Below are 13,162 nucleotides of genomic sequence, written 5' to 3'. Positions count from 1 at the left end.
TGCCGGGTCCGATTGTGAGTTTGTGGCCTCCAGCGGCCCTTCTAGACTCACCACAGTCGTCCTCGGGCTCCCTGAGGGCCTCCTGTCCGTCGCAGCGTGCCACGACTTTCATTCTTTGCTGGAGCGCCCCCTCTGCCGGCCCCACCTCATGCACTGCTGATGACACTGTTGCTGCTCGACCACTGAATCTGCGTATACCGAATCCACACAGTCCCCCCAACACCACGAAGCTGCAGCCCACCCCCGACTGCTCCGCTCACTCTGGCCAAGCTTTGTCAACGTCTGGTTCTGCGTGCTACCTGGCAGCCGCGCCGCTTTCGGCCGTGATCTCCAGTGCTGCCTTCCCTCGTCCTCGCACCACCAACCATCAGGCCACCGCGCTAGCCCACCATCCTGGAGTCCTCTAATCATCCCCAAGCCCTGGAGGACGACGATGAGGGGAAGGGTCAACGCCAGCAATGATCATCCGGACTTCATCGAGCGAACGTCGTTGTGCTATTCTCTTGCAGAGCCCGGGATGGTGAAGCACAGCCACCAGGATGGCTTCACCGAAGGCCTGCGCCGCCTCTACGCACCCGCCGAGAGCAACGCTTTGGAGCAGCTCGTGCAGTTCAAGACCAACCTCAGGAAAGCGACGACTGACGAGTTCTGGCCACTACTAACCGAGGGCCTCACCGATATCACCAGCGCCCAGTATGGCTTTGTTTCGAAGCGCATTCTGGTCGACGACATGCATAGCGCCGTCGAGATGCCGCCCATAGGGGAGCCGGGCGCCTGTCTGATGGGTGCCGCATTTTATATCAACGACGGACACGGATTCAAAACTCATCTGAAAGACTTCAAGTACCACGCCTACTCGTGCCCATGCGCCTACATGAAACACGACAAGGTCTTCATCATCCCGGAGAGACTAAACGAGTTCATTGTCGACAACCCAAACGACCTTAAGGTGGCTGGCGAGGCGTATATGGGAATCCCACTGTTTGCTGATGGAAAGTGCTTTGCCCATTTTGGTGTCATGTGGTCTCCAGAAGGCGCTGCCAATCGAACGCTAGGCTGGGGCTACTTGGAGATGCTCTTCCACAGCCTTGAGGACATCATTCTGGACCGGGTGTTGCAAAGAGACGGTTTTGCCAGACCTCCTCCGTCACCACCGAGCGAAACCGCCGAGATCCCTACCCCGCGAGTCTTGCCCCACGAAGCCATCTCCATCGCCCAATCACTCAAACCCTACGCCCGAAGTCTATCCCACGAACTGAGGACCCCAATGCAAGGCGTTGTGGGTATGCTAGACGTTATGCATGCCACTGTTACCGACCGTCCATTAGACGACACGAAGCAGATACGACAGATGCTGGAGGAACTGAAGGAGAACATCGAAGCGGTTCAAGGTACGAACTGAGCCGTCTGACTAATCACCCACCAGCTGACATCGTGAACAGACAGTTCCCGGCGCGCCGTAGTAGCAGCGGACAATGTAGTACATGCGTACGACATGAACATGGGAATACCCGAGACTCCTCTTTCTGCGCTCGACAACGATCCGGCATCCCGGGTGTTGGACGCCATGAACCACGCAGCCGGCATGCAGGAGAGCTTGTTGACGACCAAGGGATATCTCTTACCGAGCCCTTTGCGAAACATGAAGAGGAGGAGAGAGTCGACAGCTTGGTCTGCTGGCTCCGTACCGAAATTCCAGGCGACCACATCGACCACATCGAGAACCTCCCCTGATAGAAAGATAGACTCGAAAGGCCTTTCATTTGATCCCTCCGCTGATGCTTCGACTGCCCAGGTTGTGCCAGCTCCTTCATTCGACCGCGAGGAATTCCCAAAATCTCCCGTTTTTGCCTCGGAAGATACCGTTATTCCCGGACTACGGTATACTGACCTGCGTGAGGTAATCCAGTATGTCATCACCGACTCTTTGAAAGTTGGAGGGCGTCCTGAATCTGTGACTTCCCAAGAATTAAAGGGTGGTGCTATCATTGAGGTCAAAACGAAAAGCCCAAGTGGTCAGGAAAACGTGAAGAATATCGAATGGCTAGTAGACGGCGATGTGCCAGACACTATCCTCAGTAAGCTCCAGTCCAATGATGATTGGGAGAAACGGAACTAATCCAATTGCAGTTGATGAAAAAGACCTGGCGAAAACAATATCTTGCATTGTTTTGAATGCAGTCAAATTTACTGACGTTGGAACGATAACTTTGAGAGCAAAACTCAGCCAGAACTCCCGATATATCGTGATAACTGTGCAAGACACGGGTCCCGGGATACCTTCCGCATTCTTGCCGTATCTTTTTAAACCATTCTCCCGTGAAGATGTTTCTCTAAGTCGACAAACTGAAGGACTCGGTCTAGGTTTGATGGTCGCTAAAGGCTTAGCTCGTAAGCTTGGCGGTGACTTGTATTGTCTCCGATCAGATGTTTCGGGACCAGCGAAAGGCTCCGAATTTGAAATGCGGGTACCCCTTCGACCTGGCGAAATTTGCAGTCGGCCAGGGACGCCAAGCGGCTCGCCGACGACACGGTCGCGAAGGTCTGTGGATTTGGGCGTGGCTGAACGAAATTCGATTCGTCCACCAACACCCCCAATAATTCCCGAGAAGATGAACACGCCCTCTACTCCGAAGATTGTCGGGCCGCTTCATCATCTCCACATACCATCGCCGCCCTTACAAATGGAATCACCTCGCTCGCGAAATATGAACGGCCATCCTGCCGCGTTCAAAGGGATAACGAGGTCGACAACCTCCTTCGACAGGAAGCTTTGCGACAAGTACCCTCTAAATTTCCTAGTAGTCGAAGACAATAGGATCAACCGCAACCTCCTTGTTGCGATGCTCAAAAAGCTGGGATACAAAGACATCTCCCAGGCGTATGATGGCCATGATGCCGTCAACCAAATGAAGATCGAACGACAACACGGCAAAGAAATCGATGTCATTCTGATGGATTTGTGGATGCCCTTAATGGACGGATATCAGGCAGCGGAGGAGATATTCCGAATGGGCAAGCATCCAATTATTCTTGCAGTGACCGCGGATGCCACACACAGCGCGCTCGACCGGGCCGCAAAAGTCGGGATGAAGGGCTCTTTGTCGAAGCCGTTCATGATACTCGATCTGGAGAAGCTGATTACCAAATACTGCGCACATCGACGAGTGTATCCGCACATGGACACAGGATCAAACCTCCCGGCAGAGAAGCCTCTTCCGGCCATATCGTCGGTATTTGCGCAGCAAAGCACAGTGTAATATTTCTTCGCAGGCGTTACGTACGGCAAAAGATGGACTAGTAATCTGAGTCTGGCGGGACTCACTGATAGCATAGCATGGGCGATTCTTGCTACACGAAGTGCAGGTGTTCCCTTGATACCCTTTTCTCTTTTTTCTTCTTCATGTTTTGCATTCCAGCCCGGCTTTGGCTGTCGAACGTTGCATAGCGAGGGCGGATTAGCGGCGCATTTGGCTATAAAGGGGCTTTTGAGGCTCGTTGATAGTAGGCGGGACATTATTTGATGAACGCCGAACTTGGTATGGGATATAGGTGATCCAGATACTAGGAAGTGCAGAGCGCTTTATACAGACTAGGAGAGGTGAATGGATATCTACACTATGTTTGACTCGCTTTCTTGCCATCCTAGAGTGATCCTGCAAGCTAGAGTCCCTAATCATCTTGAGACTCGCCGCCGCACTGCACAGGCAGGCTTCGTTGAACATGGTGTGGGAGTCCGGGGTGGCTCAGACCGTTATCAGGCTCGCCGAAACCGGCGTTTTACAGTTTTGGGTAGCACAGAGGACTTCAAGCGGTGCTAGATGAGCATAAATGGTTTAAATGAAAATCACGGATTCGTGGACTGCCACATTTTAATCAAGAGAGCCTGACGGGATATAAGAATATTCTATAGGCAAGGGTGCGTGCACGTGGCGTGGCGGCCGAGTGCCTGGCCGATAATAACCCTCACTAGGTAACTCTAAGCGTCTTCGAGAAAGGACAGATTATAGATTTCGCCTTGGAGACCGCGGGGACGACGTTTCTTTCACCACACTTTCTTCCATGCCGACCCAGTCTGTCATTTAGGACTTCCTACTGCCTCGACTCTTCTTTCCACTCGTGGACCCCGAATACGCCGTCAATCTTTTGCGCCTCCACTTCTCAAGCAGCGGAGTACCTACCACGGCCACTTTTGCGCCGCGCTACATAGCGACGATAGTCCTCATACCCAAGCATGGAGAACGCGTATATACGGTCTACTCAAGACGCTTTAGCCAATTTCCAAGTCTCAGAAGCGGCCGGTCTGCCAGCGCAGCGCGTGGAGAGCTTGCGGGCAAAGTATGGACGAAATGGTACCACCCCACCCTAGGTTTCCGGAAGCAACTATGAATAACAATTCTGCGCAGCTTTGCCTGAAGACCCTCCGACACCGATCTGGGAACTCATACTCGAACAATTCAAAGATCAGTTGGTCATAATTCTTCTGGGATCGGCTGGAGTGTCGTTTTTGTTGGCATTGTTTGAGGATGGTGACGGATGGACTGCGTTTGTAGACCCCGCCGTGGTACGTCACGCCCTCATCCCACTTCGGTGCTTCTTGTTACTTTATCTAACATTTGTGATATCTTAGATTCTTACTATCCTCATATTAAACGCCGTCGTCGGCGTCTCGCAAGAAACTAGCGCGGAAAAGGCCATTGCGGCTCTACAAGAATACTCCGCCAACGAAGCCAAAGTTATTCGCGATGGAGCCGTCAAGCGGATCAAGGCAGAGGAGCTGGTACCCGGGGATGTGATCTCGGTGGCGGTTGGAGACAGAATACCGGCAGACTGCAGGCTGCTTTCCGTACAAAGCAACAACTTCAGCGTGGACCAGTCTATCCTCACCGGCGAGAGCGAGAGTGTTGGGAAGGGCACCAAGGCGATCAAGGATGCGGAGGCTGTCAAGCAAGACCAGATCAATATGCTGTTCTCAGGAACGACCGTTGTCACTGGACATGCTACGGCGCTCGTAGTTTTGACCGGAGCTTCGACCGCCATTGGTGATATTCATGAGAGCATTACTTCGCAGATTTCTCAGCCCACGCCTTTGAAAGAGAAGTTGAATGATTTTGGGGATATGCTGGCGAAGGTCATTACGGCTATCTGCATTTTGGTCTGGCTTATAAACATCCGGAATTTCAGCGATCCTTCTCATGGTGGCTGGACCAAGGGTGCGATCTACTATCTCAAGGTGGGTACAAAAAAGGAATTACACTGCAATATCATGCTGACATGACTAGATCGCTGTCTCCCTTGGTGTAGCAGCTATTCCAGAAGGTCTCGCGGTGGTTATCACGACGTGCTTAGCCCTGGGTACTCGCAAGATGGCAGCCAAAAACGCCGTCGTTCGAAGCCTTCCTTCAGTTGAGACCTTGGGAAGCTGCAGTGTTATCTGCTCTGACAAGACAGGAACATTGACCACGAACCAAATGAGCGTCAACAAGATTGTTTTCATCAACGAGGCCGGGACTGGACTAGAGGAGATCGACGTCGAGGGCACGAACTTCGCCCCTGAAGGTAGCATCACCTTCAAGGGCAAGCCTCTAGAACATCCTGCAGCGTCGTCCGCTATTATCATGAAAATGAGCGAGGTCGCGGCGCTGTGTAATGACGCTAAGCTGGCTTTGGATGCGAAGAACGGCACTTACAGCATCGTTGGAGAGCCCACCGAGGGAGCTCTGCGAGTCTTGGTTGAAAAAATCGGAACTCCGCACCCAAAGATTAACTCGACCAGGGCCAGCGTCCCTGCTGACGATCGTCTCCATTATTTCAGCAAATACTACGAGGACCAGTTTCCTAGGTTAGCTACCTATGAGTTCTCAAGAGACAGGAAGAGCATGTCTGTTTTAGTTGAGGGACCAAATACGCAAAGGCTTTTGATCAAGGGAGCTCCGGAGTCAATCCTCGATAGGTGTACCCACACCCTAGTCGGCAGCCAGGGGCATAAGGTTCCTCTTACTAGCAAACTCTCAAGTCTCATCAACAAGGAGATCATCGACTATGGCAACCGTGGCCTTCGCGTCATTGCCTTAGCTTCAGTTGAAGACGCAGGGTCGAACGGTCTTTTCAAGAACGCAAAGACAACGAAAGATTACACAAAGCTCGAACAAAACATGACCCTCATCGGTCTCGTTGGTATGTTGGATCCTCCTCGCCCCGAGGTGATTCATTCGATACGCAAATGCCGCTCTGCCGGTATCCGAGTCGTGGTGATTACTGGTGACAACCAGAACACTGCCGAAACGATCTGTCGACAAATCGGAGTCTTTGGCGAGAACGAAGACCTCACCGGGAAGAGTTATACTGGGCGTCAATTTGACGACCTCGGCGAGTCCGAGAAGCTGGAAGCCGCGAAACGGGCTTCACTCTTTTCACGCACAGAGCCAACACATAAGTCCAAGCTTGTTGATCTCCTTCAGCAAGCCGGCGAGGTCGTTGCCATGACTGGCGACGGTGTCAATGACGCGCCAGCGTTGAAGAAGGCCGATATTGGTGTCGCTATGGGTTCCGGAACTGACGTAGCGAAGCTTGCAGCCGACATGGTTCTCGCAGATGACAACTTCGCCACGATTGAAAGTGCCGTCGAGGAGGGAAGATCGATCTACAACAACACTCAACAGTTCATTCGCTACCTCATCTCGTCCAATATTGGCGAGGTCGTGTCCATCTTCCTTACCGCGGCCGCGGGGATGCCGGAGGCTTTGATTCCAGTACAGCTTCTCTGGGTGAACTTGGTCACGGACGGCCTACCTGCGACGGCATTGTCTTTCAATCCAGCCGACCACGATATCATGAAGAGGCAACCACGGAAGCGAGACGAGCCACTCATCAGTGGCTGGTTGTTCTTCAGATACATGGTCATCGGGACCTACGTCGGCGCCGCGACTGTTTTCGGATATGCGTGGTACTTCATGTTTAATGCCGCCGGACCACAGATTTCGTTCTGGCAACTGGTAAGCTCATCCATCTTCCCTCCCTCAACAAATTCTGTAAAAGGCAATGAAACTAATGACACCCAGTCCCACTTCCACAGCTGCAGCGCCGCCTTCCCGGAAATCGGCTGCGAAATCTTCACCAATGACTCCGCCAAAACCGCCTCCACCATCTCCCTGTCTATCCTCGTCGTCATCGAAATGCTTAACGCCATGAACGCACTTTCGTCTTCGGAATCCCTACTCACACTCCCCTTGTGGAAGAACATGATGCTCGTCTACGCCATCTGCCTTAGCATGGCGCTGCATTTCGCGCTGCTTTACGTCCCGTTCTTGCAGGGCTTGTTCAGTGTCGTGCCGCTGGATTCGGCGGAGTGGCAGGCAGTCATGGGGATAAGTGCGCCAATCATCATCATTGATGAAGTTCTCAAGTTCTTCGAGCGGAAGTTCTTCATCAACACCACGTCGTCGGTTGAGGTGGAGAAGGTGGAGAAGATTGCAAATGGGAGACCGAAGGCTGAGTAAAGAGGTTATGCTTGGAGCTCCTTTTCTTTCAATGGCATTCTTAACGGAGTCATGCAGATACAGGTGGGTGCATTGTCAGGAGTTGAGAAGAGGCAATTGGGTGAGTTAGGGGAGGGAGAAAAGACCTGATATGTCTTCTGCATACTGGCTGGGTGTTTTTGTACATTTTCGCTTCTGCTATATATAGATGAAAAATGCGAGGTTCTCGTTTGCGCCGCTCGCGAGAGCGGGAATGCGAAATAGAGTCTTTTCTACGCGAACGGATTCAGTGTTTATGATGATTACTTTCGAAGGAATCGTCTTCTATCTGACGCTACACTATGTGAGTGCCTGTTTCTTCCATCACGGCTTCAGTGCGACTCCCCGCTCCTTTTCTAAAATCTGCAAGATTCGTAGATCTGCCGCAGATTGCTCCGGCGTTGCTCCTACACCTAGTGGTGGAGGAGCGTTGTATGCTGGTACTTCCCTCCATGGCTGCCCTTTTGCTACCTCCAGAACTGTACCACCCCCATACTTCGATGATCCAGCCAGCACCACCATGCTCTCTGCGATATCTTTTGGACCAAGAGCTATCTGCTCTATCCCTTTGTAATTCTTAGACATATCCGGCCTGTCTGTCCATAACCTCGTGAGCACCATCCTGTTTCTAACTTTAGTAAAGGTATGAACCTGGAGTCTGAGCAGACCTTACCCCGGAGCACTACACACTACCTTAATATCCATATATTCATCCAACATCGCCAAACTTCTCACAAACCCCGATATAGCGTGCTTAGTGGCGACGTAGAGCGGTCCAGTGAAGTTCGGCGTCTGCCCAGTAATCGAGCCGACAACGAGAATAACGCCCTTCTTGTTCTTCGACAGAAGCTTCCGAATGCTAATCCGAGTGAACTTGATCGCATGCGCCACGTTGATGTCGATCGATTTGTAGCCATCAACTTCCGGATCCTCCCAGAAGTTTGACCAGTCCTTTGAGCGCGTCAGAAACAGCTTCGTCGAACCATTCCAGTATGAGATACTCACCGGCTCAAACACTCCAGCACCAGCAACGTATCTGTGCAACGGTCTTCAGTGACTTCCTCAAATAAACCATACAGTCTTCAGGCTTACAGATCAGGGACGTCTCCGAATTCCTTCTCTGATACGTCCAGCAATGTGTGCAGCTGGTCCCATTTTGTCACGTCCGTCTGCTGGTACACGACCTTCGATGTGGAGCCTTTTGTAGTTGCGATCCACTCTTCCGCTTCGGGAGTCAATCTGACATCTCCAATGACGACGTGGGCGTTTCTTTCATGAGCGAGTTTTGCGAACTCAAGGTTGATACCTTCGTTCGCTAGTCAGCCAACCCTCACCGTTTGTCTCGATGAAATATACGCTTGGCTCACCTGATCCTGCTCCAGTGATCACTACGATCTTTCCATCGAGCGGGAGCTCTCCTACAACCATGATGAATGAGGCTGGGTTCCAGTGGGAGCACTAGGGAATTTGATAGTTGCTCAACGCGGAGTGATCTTGCTCAATGCAGCTTCCGGTAGAATAATGTTCTACTTATATAGGTCTACGTGGTTCCACGGGGAAACACAGCAGTCCCTTCCAAGGTCTCATCACGATCATCTGCATACAGACCTCGCAACGTCCGGTGACCTAGCGTGTAAATCAAACCACATATCTGCCTAATGAGGTTAGCATTCCGAGCGTCTTTAGGGTTGAATAACAACTTTCTAGCCAATCAATTTCCGGGCCAGTCAAAGATCGGCTAGAAAGTTGCTATTCACCCCTACAGGCACTCGGAACGCTAACCTCATTAAGTAATTTCGTGGCTTTGATTTACACGCTAGGCCACCGGACGTTGCGAGGAGTCTCTATCACCATTGCCTGCGTAAATGCCGGAGCCTGCTACGCCCGGACCCCGAACTGACTGCTGGGCCTCAGTAAGCTTCCGCCAGTAAGACAGCTACAAGCGGCTAGACGCCATAGAAGGAAGTGTTGCGAGCGCTAGTAAGAAGCTTAATCAAGTTCAATTCGATTTATCTAGTGAGCGCTTGGCGCTTCTGCCAGCAGGCACGAACCGCAAACAGCTCATAACGACGAAACGCAACGATTGAAAACAGAGCCTGGCCAGTCCCTCTCACATGCCAGATTCACTTTTTTGTTGCTAAGCCGGTAAAAATGTCGCTTTCGCAATGTTCCTACGACGCTGGGTGGCTGCTTTTGCCGGTCGAAGTAGAAAGGGGTGGTTTTCACAACCGCCACCTAGTCTTTGCCACGATACCTCAGGCTACAGCACATAGAGATCCGGTTCTTTCTTAAGTATTCCAGTCATGTTCGATGTTGTTTCTCCATACGAGTTGGATTTCGGGGACCGGATTGAAAGTTGCGAGGCTCCGAAACTTGCAGATGCTCCATTACATAAACTGTTCTATATTCCATCTTCTAATTCTCAGTGCTCTCTAGTCATCAACATGTTATCACTTTCAAATCTCATAAAATCCACTCTCGATACATGTCCATTGTTCCAGATTTCTTTCCCAGTATCTTAACAACATTGGAACTTTGGAAGGGAGAAATGACGTTCATTATTCACACCATCATCCTCAAGGTATCCGATTTGTGCATTCACCCCGCATATATGTTCCTCGTGCGTTACCCCGCACGACCTGTCCATGGGTGCGGACACGCACACTTGTCAACTCCTAGTGCATGATCCGGAAGCGTGTTGCACGCCCGGCTTCGGAGAAGGCGAAATATTATCCGAATAACGGGCATTGGCTTATCACCAGGGTGAACCATACCCTGATTCCAATACGTAGCAACTGTAAGAGCTTAGAGGACAGAGAACAGGAATGATTACTCCTGTCCGAGGCTCTCACAACTGATTATCTTCAACAAAATCCTTACCTCCACAGCTTGTATCGTACGTCAGACCTTACATCCCATATCTCACTACTCACCTCCATCCCCTCAGTTCTAAGGACAAACAACTCCTACTCGCCCTCCCGCCGGCTCTTCATCCGGCAATGACTACCCCCACCGCTCCCCTCACTACGCTCAGTAACAGCGACAGCCACAAAGGCGGCGTATGGCTCATAGCATTCATCACCCGCCTACCATCCTGGACGCACGAAGAATTCTGCGCGTACTGGAAGGAGACACACGCGCCGTTAGTCGCGCCATTCCTCGCCAGGCACGGGATCATCAACTACCGCCAGGTACATAAATACCCACCCCGTTCATCTAGTATAATGACGATGCGCTAACGTCTCAGATCCACATCAACCCGGCCACCTCCTCAATCCTCGGCCTCCCAGCCGAAAGCGCAGTGCAGTACGACGGAATCGTGCAGCTCCAGGTCTCGAGCCTGGAGGCATGGGCGGAAGCGGTGAAGGACCCGTTCTACACGGACGTGATTGTGCCGGGTGAGCAGCATTTCTTCACGGGGAAGAAGATCGTGCTTGGGGTTGTTGCGGAGGTTTTTGTGGGGGTGGAGTGGGGGGAAGAGTTTGGTGTGATATAAGACTAGGCCTCACATCCATTTCATATTGAAGATTACAAGTACGCCCGTCCAAAGACGTCGTAAAAAACGTCCGAGTAGTTCCCGTCTTTGTCTAGCAGCACTGCGGCTTTCGCCCACTCTGACTTTATCTTGTTCTCGGTCTCTGGTGTGCGCGGCACGAAATGCGACCTGGGCAGTGCTGGTCAGTGCCGGATATATCTCGCAAAGATGGATTTCAACCTACGCGTATTTCTCCGGCTCCGCTACGAAACCAGGTCCCATCACATCTGCGTTCAGGGGTATCGGCCTCCCCTCCGCATCCATGCCCTGCTCGATCTTGAAGCCCCATAGAAGCCTCGATATAGCTACAAAGAGCGAGCGATCTGCAATGTGGATACCGGGACAGATACGACGGCCAGCACCGAATGTGAAATGGTCGCGTTTAGAGCAGTCCGGGAGAGAGGCCGATTCGTAGGAGGTTGTAGAGTCGTCAAGATGTCGCTCGGGGAGGAAGCGACGCGGGTTGAGGACGCGGCTGGGGTCATTGTTTATCGCCCAGGTCTGTGATCAATGAGCTCATGTAAGAGGCGGAGAAGAGAAGAGGGCCGCGGACATTGAAGAATATGACAGCGCGCTCTGGAATCTTGAAGCCCATGTATGTATCGTCGCGGGACACTGAGTGGGGGACCCCCGTCAGTGCAGTAGGAAGCCCTGAATTGTCAGGTTAATATCTAGAAGGATGGTGTTTGAGAGAAGTACTGACATCGCAGGCTCTCTTTGACACAGCTCCGCACGTATGGGAGGCTGTCTCGATCATGCCAGTCTGGCATCCGCTCCGATCCTATCACTCGGTCTATTTCCTCCTGCGCCTTGGCTTGGACGTCTGGGTACAAGATCATGGCTTTCACAAAGGCGAGAAGCGTATTCAGAGTCGTATCGCTAGCCCCTGCCCAAGCGTGACCCGCATTGAACGCAGTCTGCAAGTCAGTCATTGCGTCCTTCGCGTCGCCTTGTTTGTTATTGAGCAGCATATCGACGGCGAAACCTGCGAAAAGCTGTATTAGTCAAGTCCAGTGAAAAAAGCCTCGAGAAAGAGGAAATACCATCACGTACAGGGCTTCTTGTTCCCCCGATCGATGTTCTCTTTTGCCTTCACCAATTGACTCATCCACAACCTCTTCTCGATGTCTAACAACTCGAACATCTCTTTCTTGCCAGCGCTCAGCCAGGTGGGCATGATGCGATATATTGGGCGAAGGAACTTCCACCATTCGGTGACCATCGTCTGCGTTCCAATAGCCGACCATCTCTCGATCCACTGACTTGCATAAGCTCTGGAATAGATTCATCCATTGGAACGACACTTACGTGATACATCGTCTTCACGGCTGGCTGATCGATCGAAGTAGTCCTCCATGCGTATGCAATCGTCGATCCCAAGCTCGTCGTATACCGCTTCAAATGAAGCGACACATCGTCAGGCCGCTGAAGGATATCTTGTAGCAATTGCGTAGTCTCGAAGTACTGGTACGGCAGATACTTATTTGCAACGTTGCCGTTCAGCAGCAGGTGGTATGCTTTCCTTTGCCGCCTCCAGATATCGTCGTTGCTAAATGTACTGCTTTAGTATCTCGCAAGCCTCCTCTGTCTGGGGCCTTTGCATACTCTCTATTCGTTATCATCAGTCCATCTCCATATTCGCGAATCAAGCTGTCCATGCGCACAGAGTAGATGCTGCTTTGCTTGTCAAGCAGATCTTTCACTGGCTGGTCTTTGTTAAGAACGATAATGTTCATGTCCGCGCCGAGCTTCAGAGAGAAGACGGGTCCGTCTGCGAGGCATCAGCGAAGCTCTGAACGGATACGAGTGCGATTCGAACATTGCTTCCCCCATTTTGCAAACTTGAGATGCAAGTCTTTCATCGGCATCTGATGCAAGTTGCCAATGATTGGAAGGGTCGGTGGGCCTGCTCTTTGTCAGTGGAATTAACTTGAAGACCTCCTCATGGAATAGGTACCGGGAGGGTAATCAGCAGGCCGCATGCCATATCTCGAGAGCCTACGCAGGACAACAAATGCCACAACCGCAAGCGCGACTCCAATTGCTAGATACGGTGCGTTGACTGAAGTCGGCATGTTCGTTAAGCTGTGAGAATAGTGTGTGATCCAGA

At 51.7% G+C, this 13,162-nt stretch overlaps 5 protein-coding genes across 5 annotated transcripts; 3 read left to right on the top strand and 2 right to left on the bottom strand.

The window, feature by feature from the left end:
• The first annotated feature begins 310 nt into the window (after positions 1–310).
• Positions 311–3,359, top strand: BDZ99DRAFT_309890 (uncharacterized protein). The gene is made up of 3 exons (XM_033714257.1): positions 311–1,391; positions 1,443–2,078; positions 2,131–3,359. The coding sequence occupies exons 1-3, from the start codon at positions 434–436 to the stop codon at positions 3,258–3,260; spliced, it is 2,724 nt and encodes a 907-aa protein (XP_033577313.1). The 5' UTR covers positions 311–433; the 3' UTR covers positions 3,261–3,359.
• Positions 3,360–4,037: 678 nt separating this feature from the next.
• On the top strand, positions 4,038–7,770 carry BDZ99DRAFT_570931 (calcium ATPase). The gene is made up of 5 exons (XM_033728048.1): positions 4,038–4,352; positions 4,407–4,564; positions 4,631–5,233; positions 5,283–6,995; positions 7,062–7,770. The coding sequence occupies exons 1-5, from the start codon at positions 4,235–4,237 to the stop codon at positions 7,497–7,499; spliced, it is 3,030 nt and encodes a 1,009-aa protein (XP_033577312.1). The 5' UTR covers positions 4,038–4,234; the 3' UTR covers positions 7,500–7,770.
• A 6-nt stretch (positions 7,771–7,776) lies between these two features.
• Positions 7,777–9,062, bottom strand: BDZ99DRAFT_309865 (NAD(P)-binding protein). Its single transcript, XM_033714256.1, has 5 exons — positions 8,885–9,062; positions 8,610–8,823; positions 8,523–8,553; positions 8,191–8,468; positions 7,777–8,139 (listed from the first exon to the last, which is right to left on the bottom strand). Exons 1-5 carry the CDS (start codon positions 8,943–8,945, stop codon positions 7,842–7,844), a joined length of 882 nt encoding a protein of 293 aa, XP_033577311.1. The 5' UTR covers positions 8,946–9,062; the 3' UTR covers positions 7,777–7,841.
• A 1,454-nt stretch (positions 9,063–10,516) lies between these two features.
• BDZ99DRAFT_520417 (uncharacterized protein) lies at positions 10,517–11,013 on the top strand (the record flags this gene model as incomplete). Its single annotated transcript, XM_033725526.1, has 2 exons — positions 10,517–10,708; positions 10,765–11,013. The coding sequence occupies 2 exons, from the start codon at positions 10,517–10,519 to the stop codon at positions 11,011–11,013; spliced, it is 441 nt and encodes a 146-aa protein (XP_033577310.1).
• Positions 11,014–11,045: 32 nt separating this feature from the next.
• Positions 11,046–13,127, bottom strand: BDZ99DRAFT_520416 (putative cytochrome P450; the record flags this gene model as incomplete). Its single annotated transcript, XM_033725525.1, has 9 exons — positions 11,046–11,181; positions 11,237–11,553; positions 11,606–11,703; positions 11,756–12,037; positions 12,106–12,310; positions 12,361–12,601; positions 12,658–12,823; positions 12,872–12,958; positions 13,010–13,127. The coding sequence occupies 9 exons, from the start codon at positions 13,125–13,127 to the stop codon at positions 11,046–11,048; spliced, it is 1,650 nt and encodes a 549-aa protein (XP_033577309.1).
• Between the last annotated feature and the right edge of the window lie 35 nt (positions 13,128–13,162).

Source organism: Mytilinidion resinicola (genome assembly GCF_010093595.1).
Source record: "Mytilinidion resinicola strain CBS 304.34 unplaced genomic scaffold BDZ99scaffold_9, whole genome shotgun sequence".
Lineage (NCBI taxonomy): Eukaryota > Fungi > Ascomycota > Dothideomycetes > Mytilinidiales > Mytilinidiaceae > Mytilinidion > Mytilinidion resinicola.
This window is presented reverse-complemented; position numbering and strand designations above follow the sequence as displayed.

Excerpts from the sequence above, each read along its gene's own strand:
- BDZ99DRAFT_309890 (XM_033714257.1), top strand. The coding sequence starts at position 434 with ATGAGGGGAAGGGTCAACGCCAGCAATGATCATCCGGACTTCATCGAG. Across the intron at positions 1,392-1,442 it reads GAACATCGAAGCGGTTCAAG|ACAGTTCCCGGCGCGCCGTA; the intron begins GTACGAACTGAG and ends CATCGTGAACAG. Across the intron at positions 2,079-2,130 it reads TGTGCCAGACACTATCCTCA|TTGATGAAAAAGACCTGGCG; the intron begins GTAAGCTCCAGT and ends ATCCAATTGCAG.
- BDZ99DRAFT_570931 (XM_033728048.1), top strand. The coding sequence starts at position 4,235 with ATGGAGAACGCGTATATACGGTCTACTCAAGACGCTTTAGCCAATTTC. Across the intron at positions 4,353-4,406 it reads GGCAAAGTATGGACGAAATG|CTTTGCCTGAAGACCCTCCG; the intron begins GTACCACCCCAC and ends AATTCTGCGCAG. Across the intron at positions 6,996-7,061 it reads AGATTTCGTTCTGGCAACTG|TCCCACTTCCACAGCTGCAG; the intron begins GTAAGCTCATCC and ends AATGACACCCAG.
- BDZ99DRAFT_309865 (XM_033714256.1), bottom strand. The coding sequence starts at position 8,945 with ATGGTTGTAGGAGAGCTCCCGCTCGATGGAAAGATCGTAGTGATCACT. Across the intron at positions 8,469-8,522 it reads GTGCTGGAGTGTTTGAGCCG|GACTGGTCAAACTTCTGGGA; the intron begins GTGAGTATCTCA and ends ACGCGCTCAAAG. Across the intron at positions 8,140-8,190 it reads GTAGTGTGTAGTGCTCCGGG|GATGGTGCTCACGAGGTTAT; the intron begins GTAAGGTCTGCT and ends AGTTAGAAACAG.